The 18660-nt window shown below is 33.5% G+C and overlaps 1 protein-coding gene across 7 annotated transcripts in view; it reads left to right on the top strand.

The window, feature by feature from the left end:
- Window positions 1–18660, top strand: part of DGKB (diacylglycerol kinase beta) — a 623008-nt gene that overhangs the window by 429421 nt on the left and 174927 nt on the right. For all 7 annotated transcript variants that reach the window (XM_057731678.1, XM_057731674.1, XM_057731676.1 and 4 more), the window contains one exon: window positions 9996–10086. In XM_057731678.1, coding sequence (XP_057587661.1) covers window positions 9996–10086 — 91 coding nt within the window. The remainder of the gene's footprint in view (window positions 1–9995; window positions 10087–18660) is intronic.

The raw sequence follows: 18660 nt of genomic DNA, 5'->3' as shown, positions 1-18660 counted from the left end.
TTTACCTTTGGAAGGGAGATGTGGCATAGTCCCATTTCATAACAGCATGCATGCAGGATTGGGAAGAATTTGTGTCCATTAAACAGTCTACCACTGTATTCAAGAATACTTCAATTATAAATGCAATTATAATTTAATTTTGAAAACTAGTCCAGAAATTGACTGATATCAGTGTTTTATCATTTGTTGTATTTGTTTTGGATTCTTATTTTATATACATTCTGCTCTAAGAATGAGAAGAAATAGAGAGAGTGGTTCATCAATTCTAAGTGATAATAGGCAATCTAAGCTCACATTTAGACAAATAAAGGCTATGAGCAGTATAAGAGCAGATACTTAATCACTAATGAATTTCCAGCAACTAGAACAGTGCCTATCACATAAGAGTTATTCAATAAATATTTGTTGAATGAGTGAATGAGCAAAAATAATGGACATCCCTTTCTCTGGTCTTTCCTTTTACGTTCCTAAGGAAGTGGTTTTTTGTTTTCATCTGTCTCAAATGATTAGGTTCTAAATTTTTAGGGAAATAGCTGAATGAAGAGTAGTGTTCTTGCTCATGTATGTATTTCCATGAATCTATAATAATGAACTCTGGCAAGATTTGGCAACACTAAAACATATTATGTATGTATGAATAATGTTATGATTATTTTACGTTTGATGACTTACTAAAAAGAGCCTCCAGGAGATTTTGTTTTCATATTGATAGATAAAAGTAACAAGGATATAGCCTCTGCAGTGTCTATAAACTGTTCATAATAGGAAACATCTCTGAGTCACTAACCTAAATGAGTGACTATAAATATCCAATAATATGCTGGATGAAATGACTTCAATACTGTATCTGGGTTCTGACTGTATACTACTTTTTGTGAGCAAAGTTTTCATTTTGTTCTTCCTCAACTGAAAAATACAAATGGCTTTTAATTTAAATTCTGGGAAGCGATGCAACATGTTGCTAAGTATATTAATATAGCAAATAATGTTGGTTTATTGATTTGTTGATGGTAATGCAAATTGAAAAAGGTTTTATCTTATAAAATATCTTCAACTATAATTCATCTCCATTTATTTGCTTATTTGGGCAAAATTTCAAACAGGAGAAAATAGTATATGGGCTAGGCATATTTTTAAAATAAAAAATAGATTATACTAGAGAGAAGAGGAGAGGAAATGTCTCTTAGAATTATCCAACATGTACTTGAGTGTACCAGCACAATGATTAATCTCCAAATAATAATGCCTACATCTGTCAATTAGTTTATATACAAGTCAGCCTGAATATTTTATATAAATTCTAGCATCTTGACTGGAAACAAAAACAGATCATGATATTTCAGGGAGTCATCTGGGTCCCTCAGGGTATAAATCAGTGACAAAAAATGCAATCTAAATAATAATGGATTTACTGATTCATATGTTAGACTATATAATTCTTCAATTTGATTAAAAATATCAATATTTTCAATATAACTCAAGTAGTCTGATTCCTATCCTTACTGTTTTTATACAAGATAATTAATGTGTTAGTAAACCACTCCTCTGTAGCACTGGGAAAAGGAGGATTGCCCCATTTTTTAATTCTAGTGTGAGAGAAGTTTTAAGGTGAACATCATTTTGAAAATGCAAAGTTGTGGTTCTTGTTACAGAATTGGAAGGGACCGCTAATGTGTGAAGAAAAACAAAAGGTAAAACACTTAACTAATTTTTAGAGAATAGAAACGAGTTTTATTAGAAGTAATTTTTTTTTAAGTTGTGAAGCTGTGGTCTTCACAGAATATAGGTAAGAGAAATAAAGTGTGAAGGAGCTAGAGAGGTGTAGTTTTTTTCTTTATTTTTGTAAGTTTTACAAAATGTAGCGTCTAAAAATTGGTTAGGAGACAGATTTAAAATGTAGCAAAGAATAATATGTTTTCATGATTCAGAACTATTGATTTTAAATTATTCTATGACACTGAGGATAGTAATAGAAAATAATTGGCCTTTCAGTGTTGAAAAGTAGATGTGTTTTTCAAAAATATTTGTATAATCTCTTTTTTCACATGTTGAACTCCTTGTATTTGGCACTGCTTTGTCTAGTGATTTCAGATGTCATTAGTATTTTAACATGCAAAGCAAATGCCATTAAACAGAGTTACTTAGTTTAATGATGTTGATTCCTTATCCTAGTTGTCAAATGCAGAAAGTTACCAATTAATTCACATTTTAGTTTTAAAGAGTTGTCCATGGGTCAGGTCAGAAAACTGAAACTTTTTACTTTAAGTGTGCCTGAACTAGTACATTTAATTAACTTCCCTGAAACTAAGTAGGCGCTTCTTAAATATCTGTCAAACTATATTAATACTAAAGAACCTTTATATTCTTATATCTGGTGCTTAAATAATTATCATTTTACATGCAGTAAAAGCAAATAGTAAAGAGAGAGACAGAGAGACACAGAGACAGATATAACCAAGAAAGTCAATTGGTAAATGGTGGAAAGAGAGGGGATGTAGCAACCAATTCTTTCACTGTCTACATCAGCATATTCAATTTGTTATCCAGCTAGTTGTCCCAGCTGCCTGTAAAGGTTGTTTGGGCTTTCCAGCAGTCATCCTAGGCGGTAATATGTTTGTGTGTGATCACAGTCCAGTCTCACACTCATTTTTGGTAAATGGAAAAACATCATTGTATCATAGCACCCAGAAGTGGTCAGGCTCTTCTTAATCACGTGCTCAAGTTACCGAATAGTAAAATCTATATATACTACTTAAAATAGAGGGAAAGTGGTGGTGATTCCTTTCCAGAAAGTAGGATACAGACAGTTCCATAGTTCAAGAGATCATATTCATGATATCAAAATCCAAGGAAAGCAAAATTACCTCCAGATTGCTTGGTGACTGTGAGGTCATAGCAGAGGAAAGGAGATGGATTAAGGAGCTCCGTTACCTAGATTCTTTGAGAAACCTGGCCAGTTTCCTTCCTTAAAGAAATTTTGCTATTCCCTTTTATTGTGTTCACTCTTAACAGCATCCTATAAACCTCCTTTTTAGAGCTTAGCACAATGGATATTAAATCATTTTGTGTGTTTTTCCTGACTTAAAATTAAGTGTAATGTGGGCAGAGACTTCTGGCCTATGTACAAATGTAATTCCATTGCCTATCATAGTACCATGTCTAGAGTAGCTGCTCAGAATGTTGGGTAAATGAATTTTTTCCCACTAGAGAGGAGAACAGTCTAGTTTCCCCTGATGTTCAGAATTAGGCATAAAGACTTGCTAATTCCTGCATTTGTAGTGCCTTCCTCTTTGTGTTTTTATACACACTGAAGAGAATTTTTGTCTTGTGGACATTTTCTATTTATGAATACAATAATCCATTTAAAAGAAGTAGAGCTTTATTTTATATTGAGGCATATAAACCTTCATTACATTTTCACTATCAGTTTTGGCTAGGCTCTACGTGTGTGTCTATTTTTATTAGTGAGAAATACTCTACCTTAAATGTTTCTGTACACAATCTCAGACATCATGGTATATTTTATTAATTCCAATATCACCCACTGACTCTACATCTAAGTTTTTGGATGTGGGACGGAGAAGGTGAGAAGTATGAACTTACCAGCTGCTCACTAGTCTATGCCTGTGGTAAAAGCATCAGTTGCAAATTTGGGACACTTCAAAAAGGGATGTTTTATGATTTTTTTTCCCAAGATTATTTCAAGTATATAAAAATGGGAATAATTCTTTAAAAATTCAGAGGATAGCAAGTCAGATGAGGAAAGTATATTCAGTGATATTTGCATATCTAGACACAAGATAAGCACAGGTAATTATGCTGAACAGAAATTCTCTACCTTAACTCCTTTATATCAGTTACCACTAAATTTCACATCTAGAAAAATTGTATAACAAATATATCACCCCATTTGGATTTTCCAAATATCTCATTAATAATAATACATGTGGAAATTCTCTTATGAACTATAATGGACAGTGCTGTCAGTGTGCTTTTGGCTGTGAGTAACAGAATACACAAAATAAATAATAAGAATCTGTTTATAAATCTCACATGAGCAGACATCCAGAAATGGACTGCTTCAGAACTGACTGTTTAGGAAGTTCAACACTCTCCAGGAATCTGGGTCAGCATCTCTGGGTGTCCCTTGCCTTTCCCTTCATAGTGGTGAGATGGCTGCTCCATTTCCAATTAGAAAAACAGGGGCAAGAATGGGCCTAGCTTTCACATTGTTCATGTCTCTTTTTCAGGATGGGAAATCTCTCAGGTGCCATTGGTCAGCGCTAGGTTACATTGTCATCCTTGGTTGACTTATTTCAGGAGAGGGAAATTAAAAATACTTTTAAAGTAGAAGTATGAACAAACAAGCCATTTAATGATGATCATCCATCTGACATATAACATTTCCCTTATGACTTAGAAAAAAGTTTCGTGCGATGCTGCATTCATTATTATATTTAATGAGAGACAGTATGGGGAAAAAAGCTAGAATTTCTGAGTTAGATTTTGCTACTTCTCATGTGATGTTGGGTGAGTGACTTCTAAACCTCATTGGTTTCACCTGTGACAGTGCCGTGCTCAGTATCAGTAGAAAATATTACTGCCACAAATTTCATTTAATCTCCCTAACAGTTTTCTTAGAGAACTTCTTGTGATTATGAAATGCTTATTTTAATAATAGAGATCTAATTATTAGTGAAAGATATTCAGTTCTAAACATCTTGGACACCATTTAAACATTTTAGAGGTTTAGTTTTACATTTCATATAATTATTAATTTATCATTGTTCTTTGGGGACTTATTGTGTGTATATAAAACTTCTTTAGACTCTGCAGTATGGCATTGCTAGTGCTTTTATCCTTTTCCATTCTGGCACTCCTAATTCTTTCTAATGTATAGTAAGAAGCAGGGAAAAAGAACATTTCGGAAAGAAATAATTGATTACCAATAAGGTAGAAAGTTCTTATATATAAAAATAATCTTACATAGCCACATGTTCTTTTTCAAGAGAATTAAAAAAAATACTAAAATATTCAGTCTTTGAGAACATCTTTTTCATATACTTGCATATGAGAAACTTTACTCTTATAAAAGTAATTCAGGTTAAAAATTGTATTTTTAGACTATCCATCTTTTTTTTACATACTAAGGTGGGATATTTTATGATTCTGTGTGAAGTTTCTGTAGCCTGTTTCATTGTCTCCTGAGAGCTTAACAAGCGTATCTTAAGTATGAGCATTAGATACAAGCATTTTTATATGTCATTGAGAAAAATTATATCTTTACCTGTTGTTTGCAAACATGAAAAATGTTTGCTCTCTTTGGTATGAATATAAAATGTCCCCCCTGTAGTCATTACAGCCATGTTTCTTCCTTATGAAATAATGTTATCAACATTATTGTTTTGCTGTTAGAGAGTATAAATTGCTATTTTAAAAAAAACATGGGTTTGAGGGTTTCGATAAAATGTAGTTCTTTTTATAAAGTATAATCATATTAAGAATAATACCTCACTATGTTTAAGAACAAATGAATAACCCTATAACCAGTGTTTGGTGTAACATCTTTTGGCAATGAAAAACAAAACTGAATTGAGTTCTGTGACATAAATGTACCACTTTAAACACCCCATCACTGTAAGTCAACAGTGACACATCTCTAATCACCAGTATCGTTAGCCAAATTCAGAATTCCTGCTATGTTTCTAGAGTATTCCATCAAATTGTGAGACAATTTTTTATTAAAATAAAGTTATTGAATTGTTAGAAATATTGTTCTCCATGAGAAAATAATTTTAAAACCAGTTTTGAAATGACTGTTGAAATGCTTTCATAACAGGACAAAAATGAAAGCAAGCTAAGTAAATGAGATTTTTGAAATATCTTTGATGAGTAAAAAGTATTCATTTTAAACCCATTTTAACTAAGCTATTTAGGACATTATGTTTTTGCTTTCATTTTAAAAGCAAAGGTCAGAGGATTTTATTTTTTTATTTGATGAGCATGTTATACGGTATAGGTAGAATCAGTTAAGGATGCTTGCAAAGGGATTCAGGTGTCTATTAGAAGACTTCAGTTTTATACATATATAAATGGTCTTCCAATATCTCTTATATCACCACTAAATATATGAAAATAATAAAGTAAGCATACCTGTGAGGGAAAAAGTTGACATTCAATTTTAGTAATTTCACTGAATTAAAACTTTGTGTTTATGACTTTTGAGTTTTCTGCAGTAAGGTAAATGAGGCAGTTTCACCCCTTTTATGTTGCACCTTTGTTAGAAGTGAGCTTCATGTCTAATTAGGTTCTTTGGTATTCTTTTTGGTAAATGCACTGGCAATTCATGTTTTGAGTGTTTTGTTTTATGTTATGTTTGCTGCATTAACATTACTTAGCAGACAAAAGTTAAAAACAAATGAACAAACAAAAAAAAAGATTTTGTAAACCAGGAAGAAAAGTTCCAAGGAAAATATATTGCTGGAAATTAAAACGCCTATTTGAACAGAACTAGTAGGACTAAATAGTAACTAAATTTCATTATGATAAAAATAATTTTTTTGCCTGAGCAATATCTCTGAAAGTTGACATTTTCCTGAGGATATGTAAAAGAAACAAAATTACTGGTAGTAAGAAAATGCCTGGTAAACAGGAGCTAATTTTATTTTTACCTGAACATCTGCTAGCCAAGCACTTTAAATATTAAACTGAAGCCTGTAACTTACAATTAAATTCATTGAAATAGGGTTTAATATATTAATGACTTAAAATAATAATAGTATGAGTAACTCTTTTTTTGTAGGACATTGGTCATCATACCTGTAATCACAAAACTTGTCTAAGAACACAATAAATTTGACTCCGGTGTGACCATTTTATAGTGGGTTAACTGTCCAGTTATCTTGTTCTTAAAATCCAGAGCTGTATGTTTTCTCTGACAAATTTGAGTTTGAATTATTTGGATCTTTTTCTAATGTGAGCCATAAAAATAAATAGCATACATGCTTAAATGTGCTTTTTTGCATTTCTACAACCTAAAGACCAGTTTGGTTGAAAAAAATAAAATTTAACAGCTTTTAATTTGTCATGTGGAATCTGATTCTATGTGCTTTTTATTACCTCCATATATTTATCTAAGTGAAACATAAAATGGTTGTAATAATGGAGAATTTAAAGCAGCTTTTGCACATGAGTAGTAATGCTAACTAATATGGTGAATAAAGACTGAATGTAAATTCTCAGAATTTCTGTTTCTTGTGATGTGTTTGCTAAAATGAGTATATCTTGGTTAGCTGATAGAAGCTCCTCATCATCCTGGTTAAGCTATGAAGAACGTTGATGGACAGAATGGAAAAAAATATAGGGAGTAACCATTTACATGCAAGTTGAAGCCATATATATATAAATATATATTTTTCAAACTGTAATACAGTGTACATTAGGTCATTACAAAACAGAACCTGTCAGAATGTAAACTCATAGCCCTTTTTTTGCTGAAGTAATGCTTTGGTATTCCCACATAGATAACCTAGGTGTGGCAGAAATCAGTATAATCTAAAACCACCAGTTCCTATTGATTCTCCCTCATTTATGTCTCTTAAATTGAGCCTTTCCGTTCCATTTTCCTTGCGCCTTGGTTTAGGCCTTCAATAATATTTCATTTGTACTATTCCGAGAGCCACATTTCCGTCCACAGCACCAGCATTTCCACATTCCAGCCCACTTGTTCATTTCTATGAGTTTTATTTATCCACTTAACAAAGCTGGCCGTGTCACACCACTGCTAACAGACTTCTGTCAGACATCCTATAAATCTGTAATATCAGGTCCAAGCCCCTTAAGTTGGCATACCCATTCTGAAAAAGACCCTAGTTAGCCCATACTTAGCAATCTCTTAAGTCACACTGCACTCCTAAAAACACCCAGAACTTGTCTCGCCTTCCTCCTGTTTGCCTTCAAGTTATCCATTATAATGTCACCTTTTTTTCTGAAGCTTTCTGGACCCCTGGAGGTAGAAGCAGGTGATTCACTAAATGTTTTTTCACAAATATTCTGTTCATATTTAGTTCAGAGAATTAACTTTTAAATTATTTTATATGCCCATAGTCTTACTTTCTGAGCTCCTTGGAGACAAAGATAATCGTGTTCATATTTGTATTTTTAGAACTAAACACAACATATGGAAGTGAATGTTCTCACTGAGTATTTGTTGAATGAATAAATGAATGAATGAATGAATGAATGAATCCAGGAATATCTGTATAAAAGGTCAACAGAAAAATATTACTAGGAAACCTGTTGAATGTAGAAAGACAATTCCAAACAGTCATAAAATGTGTACTAAGTATTGTTCTGATTGGAGACTATTTGATACAGTACAATATTTTCCTCTCAATTTATTGAGTGATATATTTTTCATGATAATGATGAATCAATAGGAAAAAGCTTTTAATTTTCCATAACTTCAGCCACTGTGTAAATTTGTAAAACTACATTTATTCTATAAAGTAGATGATTTGCATTGATTTAATATAAAGTTACATGTAGGCTCAGGCCCTTGTAAATACTGATCTTGCTGTTAAATGTTTGCCCTTGTTCTGTCTAACTAGCTATTGTCTATTGATATCTACTCAGATATGTTAAATCCTGCCATAATCCAAGAATATCTCTATTCTCTAGAAAAGAATAATGATTCATGGTGCTACAGTCCTGTGAAACTTATCATGGTTTTCAGATTATTGGCCTTAATATGGTGATTAATGCAAGTAGGGCTTGTCAAAATGTTGTAAGCAAGTGAAACCTTGTATGAGGCTGGATATTATTGGATATGTCTAGATAGATAAGATTACTTCTGTAGTTTGTAATTTCATGTCAGAGAACTCTATACAACATAGCATAATAATAAGCACTGTATTAGGTTCCATGTCATTTTCCATAACAAGTAATAGGGTTGTATAAAATAGTAAAGTTGAAGTGTTTTACCTTCTCATGTGAAAGGTACATATCAGTGTTTATAAGGAAAAAAATAACTTGCTGTGAGAGATATTTCAATATCATTATAAGAATTTTTTTGTTTTGCCTTCATGTGTGTAAACCTGTATCTCATTTCACCTGTATTTTCTTCTAATTGAGGATGTGATAGCTTGTTAGACTATGTATAATTAAAAACTGCAGCTTTTTGTGAGAATGAATTTTTAAATCCACTACTGGATAATACAAAAATCTAGTTAACTTTTGTAAAATTACATTAAATGATCATTAATTTAATTATCTGCTACAAAGAAACAAAGATGTGGTCATTGGGTTGTGGAAGAAAATAAATTTTGAGTATCTTACTTCCAGATTAAATACTGAAATAGTTTAAACTATATTTTCTTTACAACTTTATATTGATAAACTGTTATTACTTCTTTAGTTCTTTCATGCTGTATCATAATTTCCCACTATTGTTCATATAACAAAGGACAGTATATTTAAAAAATAATTATCCAAAAATTACTAAATTTTATCTTTATGGATAGCTATTTTTTCTTTTTAATATTCTTTCCAATCATAATTTCTAATGAATGCATAGCTATCTAGAAAAATTGAGCATATTTAAGTTTGGTCTCCTTTTTCTTCTGAAAAACCTAGACTTTTTTTTTTCTCTCTATGATTACAGAGTGGCTGGTCTAAAATCAAGTTGTCTGAGAACAAGCTGAGAATCATAAGCACTAAAACCACATTGTAAAATCTGAACAACCAATGTTATGGAAAAGGCAAAGATATACTTGAATCTGTCAGATTAATACATTCCTATTATCCCCTCTGGGACAATCATATAATTTGATACTAACAGTTAAACTTTGAAAATTATGTGACCATCTATTACGTTATGGATGGTACATGTCCTCAAACCTTTTCTATCACTTATAATACGACAGGCCTACCCCATTTTTAAAAATCCCTTCTGTTATTGATAATTGCCTAAGCTGCTTCTTCCTTTCCTTTTTCAGAATGAAGAACAAATTTTGGTATTTTGAGTTTGGCACATCTGAAACTTTCTCAGCCACCTGCAAGAAGCTACATGAATCTGTAGAAATAGAAGTAAGAAAATGAATTATCTTTATAATACTATGAAATGGCTTGAGTTTGATTATTAGTATGTTGTTCTAGCCCATGGAGGTAGTTAGAATACCCAAGATTCTACAATGTCATTTCTGTCACTAATTGAGAATCTAGTACTATCTGAAATAGTGATATAAAGTTAAGTTTGAGTATGAGTTGTTTAATACAGCATAAAAGAATGAGAGGTGGAATACAACTTTAGAAATCAGTGTGCATAGTATGGACAGAAAAATGTAAGATAAAAGAAAGTACTTGAAGGGAAAGAAAAAAAGTTGCAAAATACATTTTAAAAACTTATTTTCAAGTTTCAGTATCTTATAACCTTTCAAATACAGTTCACTAAAATTGTACTTTTATGAATAAAGGTTAAAAAGTATACTTTTCTATTCCCATTCCCATTCATTAGCTAGGTTTTCTCAGTTCCTGAGGTTGCCATTTCCCCATTACATTTGTAGAAAGTGGAAAAGCCAAGAAAGAGAGCAAAGATAGCAAAAAAAGATACACTTTAAAAAGATTTGGAGCAAATACGTCTACCAAAAATACAACCATTTGTAGGACTAAAAATTTTGGAGACAAGTTATAATAGAAAATGACAGCTTATTGAGAGATTGTTAGGGGTTAAAGAAAAAGGAAAGTTATGATAAGTAGTAAAGATAAATCAAAGGAACAGAATTATGAAACAAGGACATCTAATGACTAACTGATATGAATTGAGAAGTATTGGCTTTAACACTTTTCATTTTAAAAAGAAGGAAATAACTTGTCTACTGAGACCTAAATCATCAGTGGCAAATATGCAGGTAATAAGTTTCATAAACAAAAGTAGTTACGGACCACAGAGAATCACAATGATCTGGCTAGGTTCTTCAGGATCCCAGCTTTCTAATTTACTGCAAATGATAATAACAGCAAGAGTGGTACTATTTTAGAATGTGATCTTTCCGGACCTTCTCCTCATGATTGACCAATAAATTGAAGTTACTAGGGGTAGAATTGATTGTCAGGCAATGGAAAACGCCCTTCATGATTGACTCAGATCATAACCCTGCAAAGGAATATAATCATAAAAGGTGAAGAATTTGGGCTCAACAGGGACTTTCTGGGATTGCTATTTGTGATAATAAATATGTGTATGTTATTTATATATATATACTTATATAGCTATATGTGCATATATATTTGTAAAAATCATCTGAAATCTCCTTTTACCTTCAAAATTCATTATTTAAAAATAATTATATAGATTTTGAGTATTTCTGCCCTCAGAAACCGATGCTTAAAGAAAATCTGCAGCAAAAGGCAAAAATGAAAAAAATATAAAGTATGGCTTCTGGTTGAATATAGGGTGGATACCTTGAAGCCTCTTGCACTTCTCCTTACCTTCACTTACCACTGAACATAGATTGAAAAATATTATCTGAGAGATTTCGTGTTCATGGATAGGTAAACTCAATATTGTTGTGTTGTTGGTTCTTCTCAACTTCAGCTAAAGATTCAGTATAATCCCAAAATTCTAGTAAATTATTCTGTGAATATCAACAAACTGATTCTAAAGATTATCTGGAAAGTCAAAAGACCCAGAAGAGCCAACACAACATTGAAGGAGGAGAGTAAAGTTGGAGAACTGACACTGCCTGTCTTCAAGACGTACTGTAAAGTAGTCAAAACAATATTATATTAGTGAAAGAACAGACAAATCAATGAAACAGAATATAGAGCCCAGAAACAGAGTCCCATAAATATAGTCAGCTCTTCTTTGACAAAGGAGGAAAGGCAATACAATGGAGCAAAGAAGGTTTTTTAAACAAACAAATGGTGCTGGGATGACTGGACATCCACAGGCAAAAAAAAAAAAAGAAAAGAAAAAAAAACAAAAATCTATTCACAGGCCTTCACCCTTAATAAAATGAACTCAAAATGGATCACAGAGCTAAATGTAAAATACAAAACTTTAAAACTTCTAGAAGATAACATAGGAGGAAACCTAGATGGCCTTGAATATAATGATGCCTTTTAGATACAACACCAAAGGCACAGTCCATGAAAGAAATAATTGATAAGCTGGACTTCACTGAAATTAAAAAGTCTGCTCTCACTTCGTCCCAACTTCCCCTTTCCCCCTGTGTCCTCAAGTCAGTTCTCTACATCTGCATCTTTATTCTTGTCCTGCCACTAGGTTCTTCAGTATCATTTTTTGGGTTTTGGGGGTTTTTTTTAGATTCCGTATATATGCATTAGCATACAGTATTTGTTTTTCTGTTTCTGGCTTACTTCACTCCATATGACTCCAGGTCCATCCACCTCACTACAAATAACTAAATTTTGTTCCTTTTTATGGCTGAGTAATATGCCATTGTATATATGTGCCACATCTTCTCTACCATTCATCTGTCGGTGGACATTTCAGTTGCTTCCATACCCTGGCTATTGTGAATAGTACTGCAGTGAACATTGGGGTACATGTAACTTTTTGAATTATGGCTTTCTCAAATGTAAAATAGATAACTAGTGGGAAGCTGCTGCATAGCACAGACAGATCAACTCGATACTTGGTGATAAGATGACCTAGAGGGGTGGGATAGAAAAGATTGGAGGGAGGCACAAGCAGGAGGGGATATGGGGATATATGTATAAATACAGCTGATTCACTTTGTTGTATAGCGGAAACTGCACAACATTGTTAAGCTATCATGCTCCAATAAAGATCTGAAGAAAAAAAAAAGTCTGCTCTTTGAAAGACAATGTCAGGATAATGAGAAAACAAGCCATAGACTAAGAGAAAATATTTGCGAAAGACATATCTGATAAAGGACTTTGTATATTCAAAATATGTAAAGAACTCCTGCAATTCAATGAGAAAATAAACAGCCCTATTGAAAACTGAGCCAAAGACTTTAACTGATATCTCACCCAAGGAGACATACAGAAGCAAATAAGCAGGTGAAATGACACTCCACATCATATTTCATCAGGGAAATGCAAATTAAAACAGCAGTGAAATACCACTACACACCTATTAGGATACTGATAACATCAAAAGCTGTTGAGGAAGTGGAGCAATAGGAAGTCTGATCCATTGCTGGTGGGAATGCAGAATGGTACAGCCACTTTGGAAGACAGTTTGGAAGTTTCTTACAAAGCTAAACATACCCTTAATGTATGATCTGGCAATCATACTCCTTGATATTTACCCAAAGGAGTTGAAAACATATGTCAACACAAAGACATGCATGTGGATGTTAATAACAACTTATTTAATAATTGCCAAAACTTGGAGGCAAACAAGAGGTCATTTAGTAGATGAATGGGAAAATAAGTTGTGGTATATCCAGACAATGGAATATTATTCAGTGCTGAAAAGCTACCAAGTTGTGAAAAGACATGGGAGGAACCTTAAATACATTTTCCTGAGTGAAAGAAGCCAATGTGAAAAGGCTACATACCGTATGATGCCAACGTATGGCATTCTGGAAAAGGTAAACCTACAAAGACAGTAAAAAGATCAGTGGTTGCCAATTAAGGGGGAGGGAGGAAGGAACAGGCAGAGCACAGAGGATTTTTAAGGCAATAAAAGTACTCCATGTGATGCAGTGGTGGTGGCTACATGTCATTATACATTTGTTCAAAGCCATAGAATGTATACCAAGAGTGAACCCTACTGGAAACGGTAAAGTTTGGGTGATTATGATGTGTTAATGTAGGTTCATCAGTTGTAAAAAATGTACCACTCTGATGGGATTGTTGATAATGGGAGAGGCTATGCATGTGTGGGGACAGGGGGTATACAAGAAATCTCTATACCTTTTCCTCAGTTTTGCCATGGGATTTATTTTAAACTGCTCTAAAAAGTAAAGTCTTAATTTCCAAAAAAAAAAAACAAACATCGATCTGTAGTATATTATGTATATCACAAAATAAAAAATGTTCAAAGAAAAGTTTGTATCATATAGCAAAAGATGTGATGGAAATAGGTATGGAAAACAGTGATTTTAACATTGCAAGTAATAAAATTCAGTCATTTTGTTCCACTGAGCTTTACATCTTGAGAAAAACTCTTTAGGGTCATGTTTCTTCATGCCCTCCAAGTCTGGCTTCCCAGCTCTGCATTTACTGCCTTATTCTAGGCACCACTGGAGTAGCATTTATAAATCAGAGCCAGCACTGTACACTCACCATTCTATTGTTGCATATCTTGAAATACTGTTATAATTTTATGAATTTATCATAATTCTAAAGCTTGGTTTGTGTGTGTGTTTGTGTGTATGGATGGTAATGTAAAATCTGCTTCTCTACTCACTTTTTAATGAATCCAGTCTATCATATTAGCAGAATACGCCTTTCTACCCTCAAGGTTACTTCATAATTAAATATAATAAAAACAGCAGTTTGGAAATTTGATTCTGTTTGCTGTTGCTTCCTGTTTGGCCTAAAATTATGCTAAATATTGCTTGAAACTATATACGCAGAGAATAAGACCACTTCAGTACAAGAATACCTCAAGTAATGGATATATGTTTTAACGACAGCTTTTTCAAAACAAAATATTTGCTGTGTGACCCTTTATTTCACATCTTTCTTTCATTTAGGAAGTTTTTTTCAAAAAAAAAAGGTGAATATTTGGAATAATATATCAAGGGCTAATACTTGATAATAATAGTAGCTAAGATTTATCTATTATTAAATATACCTCATGGTTGGTGCTAAGCAATGCACATCCATTACATGTTTTAGTTTTCCTCCAAATCCTATGATTTAGAGAGATTCTGTTGTATCTCTACTGCAGAGAGACACACATGAGAATTTTTTTTTATAAATTTATTTTTATTGTTTATTTTATTGGTTGTGTTGGGTCTTCATTGCTGAATGCGGGCTTTCTCTAGTTGCGGCAAGCAGGGTCTCTTCTTCATTGGAGTGCTCGGGCTTCTCATTGCACTGGTTTCTTTTGTTGCAGAGCACAGGCTCTAGGCACATGGGCTTCAGTAGTTGCAGTACACTGGCTCAATAGTTGTGGCTTACAGGCTCTAGAGCGCAGGCTAAGTAGTTGTGGCGCACGGGCTTAGTTGCTCCGTGGCATGTGGGATCTTCCTGGACCAGGAACCGAACCCGTGTCCACCACATTGCCAGGCGGATTCTTAACCACTGTGCCACCAGGGAAGCCCTAAGTTCATGAGTTTTTAATCTGCTCCATGTACCAGGCAAAGTTCATGAGAGAATAAAATGGCCCATTATTCTCCAAAGTATTTGAGTCTTTTGGTATTCGGTAAGACTTGGGAGGATGGTATATTTTAAGGCAAAGAATTTCCATCTCAGATACTGAGCTTTGTCTTAATGATTAAGTATTTCTATACAACCTAAATGAGCTCAAGAATTAACAAATTGCAAGAAGAATGTCAGGGACACAAAATACATTAGCAGAATTTGAAAGGTAAGACTCTGATTGCCCAGTACCCTGGAAAGCACAGAGTTATTAAACGCAGTAGGGCAGATTTTTGCAGCTTAGTCTGTGCCCCACCTATATCAAAATCATCCTGGATGGTCTCTCAGCATGTATTTAGAGAACCTGAGCCCGGCCTTACCCTTACCAAAACACTGACTGGGAGTAGGAAAAATGAAATGAGTGAATGAATATTCTTTTTTTAACCCTTTATTGAGGCATAGTTGACATACAAAAAGCTGTGCATATTTATTGTAGGCAACTTGATAAGTTTGGAGAAAAGAATATACCCATGAAACTATCATCATAATCAAAGCCATCAGTGTTTCATCACCTCCAAAAGTATCTCCCAGCCCAATTTCTGTGTGTGTGTGTGTGTGTGTGTGCGCGCGCGCGCGCGTGTGTGATAAGAACACTCAAAAGATCTTCCCTCCCTTCTAAAGCTTCCCAGGTGATTTTTTTTTTTTTTTTTTTTGGCAGTGAAATTCTGGAAGCAGTAATGAAGGGAGACAGTAAAGGTGTGGACCTCGACAAAGATGGTCCTAGGAAACAAAAATTGGACTCATTAAGTGCAAAACAAAAAAAATACCTCCTTATCCCAGGAAAGAACAAGAAATGTGGTGGGGGTGAGGCGGTGTTATCATTTCATTAAGATAAATACATTATAGTTTTTCTTACTGAGGAGGATGAGGAAGAAATGAGACAGGTGAAAGGTGACCAGAAGGTGAAATTTCTTTTCTGTATTTACCAGAAGTTATTTTTAATGAAATAACTTTTGGTAAGAAATTTAATATTCCAGTAATTTATAGCTTTCACAGAATTTCCTGAAAAAGAGAAACATGTAAAATTAAAGTGGTTTTCTGCTAGTACTTATGGCTAATGCTTGGTATCTTGAACCAGCAGTATATTGTTACTATCCACATGGTCAGCAGCTGTGTGTGTGCATACATGGTACCATTTTCAAATATTCCTGGCTTCCGAGTATGCTTTCCCCTTCCTCTCCTTTACCTGCTATCTCCTGTTCTACTCTTTAAAAAAAAAAAAAAAAAAAAAAAGAACACTTGCGATTATCTGCAATCAGCACTTTTATCACCATCATTGGACTGCCAGCTAATAGTAAAATCACCTAAAAGGCATGTTCTGAGTCCCTATATCACACCGTATTTGTGGATAATACTTTTAAAATGCATTTCAAAAAACACAGAGCTTAATCACTGGAGTGATTAAGAGTGATATAGAGTACCACAGCCTTCAGATATCAGAAGAGATCCCATCAAGCCATTTATGTGTACGTGTCTATTTTAATTTGTAGGTTTGCTGCTGTAGTTTTCTGTAAAACATAAATAATTTTATCCCGTGAATTACAAATGAATTTGCAGAAACTCTTCTAAAAGCAGGTTTATTTAAGTCATTTTACACCATGCCATTTTAAACAATGAACAAAGCAGTGTTTTATGTTTCAGTAAATAAAATTATGAATAATTTTTATCTGACCTTGGCATAGAATTAGACTCACTAAGAAAAAAATACTTAGTTTATCATTAATCATATCTCATCAGATTTATTATCCACACTTATGGCTCTTTAAAGTTCTTCACATGCTTTGAATATTCCTATCAGGTGACATGTTAACTGAATCTAAAACACTAAATTCACATATAAAAGTTTGTCCTTAACACTGCTGTATAATATGGTGCAGGGTGTATTTATAAACTAGGATTAAAATATATTGGAAGAAAAATTTAAACAATATTCTTTGAGGTAAATTTTTCTCTAAAATAAGATCTTCCATTTCAAAACCTAAAGAGTGGACAATGGCCTCACAACATTGCACTCTGAAAATAGCTCCCAGAGCACTATATGTTAACGACCTTTCTTCAACATAATAAAAATATTCAGGATTTATTGACTAACCGAGGCTGTTAGCTTTTAAGCTTTTATATTCTTTTCCTCTGTAGCTACCTTTTTAAAAATCATAAATCTTCAAAGTGGATGAAAATATTATCTGACACAGTATTATAACTTGTTTATATTTCATAGCCTTCACCTCAGCTTTTATTTCCATGCACTCAACTGGTGTGCTACAGCTCCTGGTCTTCATCAGAACCAGCACTGGAAATTTCCAGACTAATGAACATAACGTTAAAGCAAACAGAGGAAGGTAGCCTGGGGTCAAGAACTGGTGGAAACAAATTATTAATAAATAGGTATTTATGAAACTACATTGTCCTGCTCTCACAGGAACCTCGGTGTTCTTCATTGGTCGTTCTTCTTTGGGATTTCTTAAGGATTTTTTTCACTTTTCAGAGAGCTAGCTGCCTACTGCTTGCTTAAAACTACACGTGACAAGATTCTGAAGAGTGAAAACATGAATAATAGTATACACTGATGTTTTTCACATGTGATTCCCCTAGTTCAATTAAAAAAAAAAGTCTATTTGCAACATGCTCTCCTTTTCTGCAGATGAACAAAGGAATACTCCTTCACTAATTCTGAAAGTAACTTGTCACAGTGGGGTTCGAAGGCCTAGTCAAATAATTGTCTTAGTGTACTACCTGCTGTGTTCAATATTGAGTGAAAATGGAAGCCAGGCCCCAACTCCAGCTTATTTCACAATTCTTCTGTTATTTAAATGATTTTAGTCAGTTTGGGGGAAGCCAGACCTTTATAAATTAACAGCAGGGAAATACCAAAGGTGTCAGATTGCATATTTATCATCTTTTTCGTGTAATACTTAAATATGTATTAAGAAGTGACTGACATAAATTAGGCAGATTTCAGAAGCCACAGGCCGTGGCTTGTAGAGGACCCCCTTCTGCTTGACATTTCATCCTTGTCAAAGATCAAATTATTTTAATTTAGGCTGCAAATTATAAGGAATGAAGACTTCTTTGTGGGAATTCCCTGTGGTAATCTGACTTTTGTTGTTACTGCTGCTTGTCAGTGTGCAAAAGATATAATATGCATGCAAATAAGGTTAAAAAATATGTACTATCTAATTATCCAGCCAGTACATTCCACTTGAAGACAGTGGGAGGCCTGACACACAGTATGTGTTTGATTCATTGAGGCCTGCAGGGTATTTACACAAGATTACTTTTAATTATGAAATTAATATC

This window comes from Hippopotamus amphibius, chromosome 4 (assembly GCF_030028045.1).
Source record: "Hippopotamus amphibius kiboko isolate mHipAmp2 chromosome 4, mHipAmp2.hap2, whole genome shotgun sequence".
NCBI classification, from domain to species: domain Eukaryota; kingdom Metazoa; phylum Chordata; class Mammalia; order Artiodactyla; family Hippopotamidae; genus Hippopotamus; species Hippopotamus amphibius.
The sequence above is the reverse complement of the archived record's forward strand: the minus strand, read 5'-3'. Positions and strand labels throughout refer to the sequence as shown.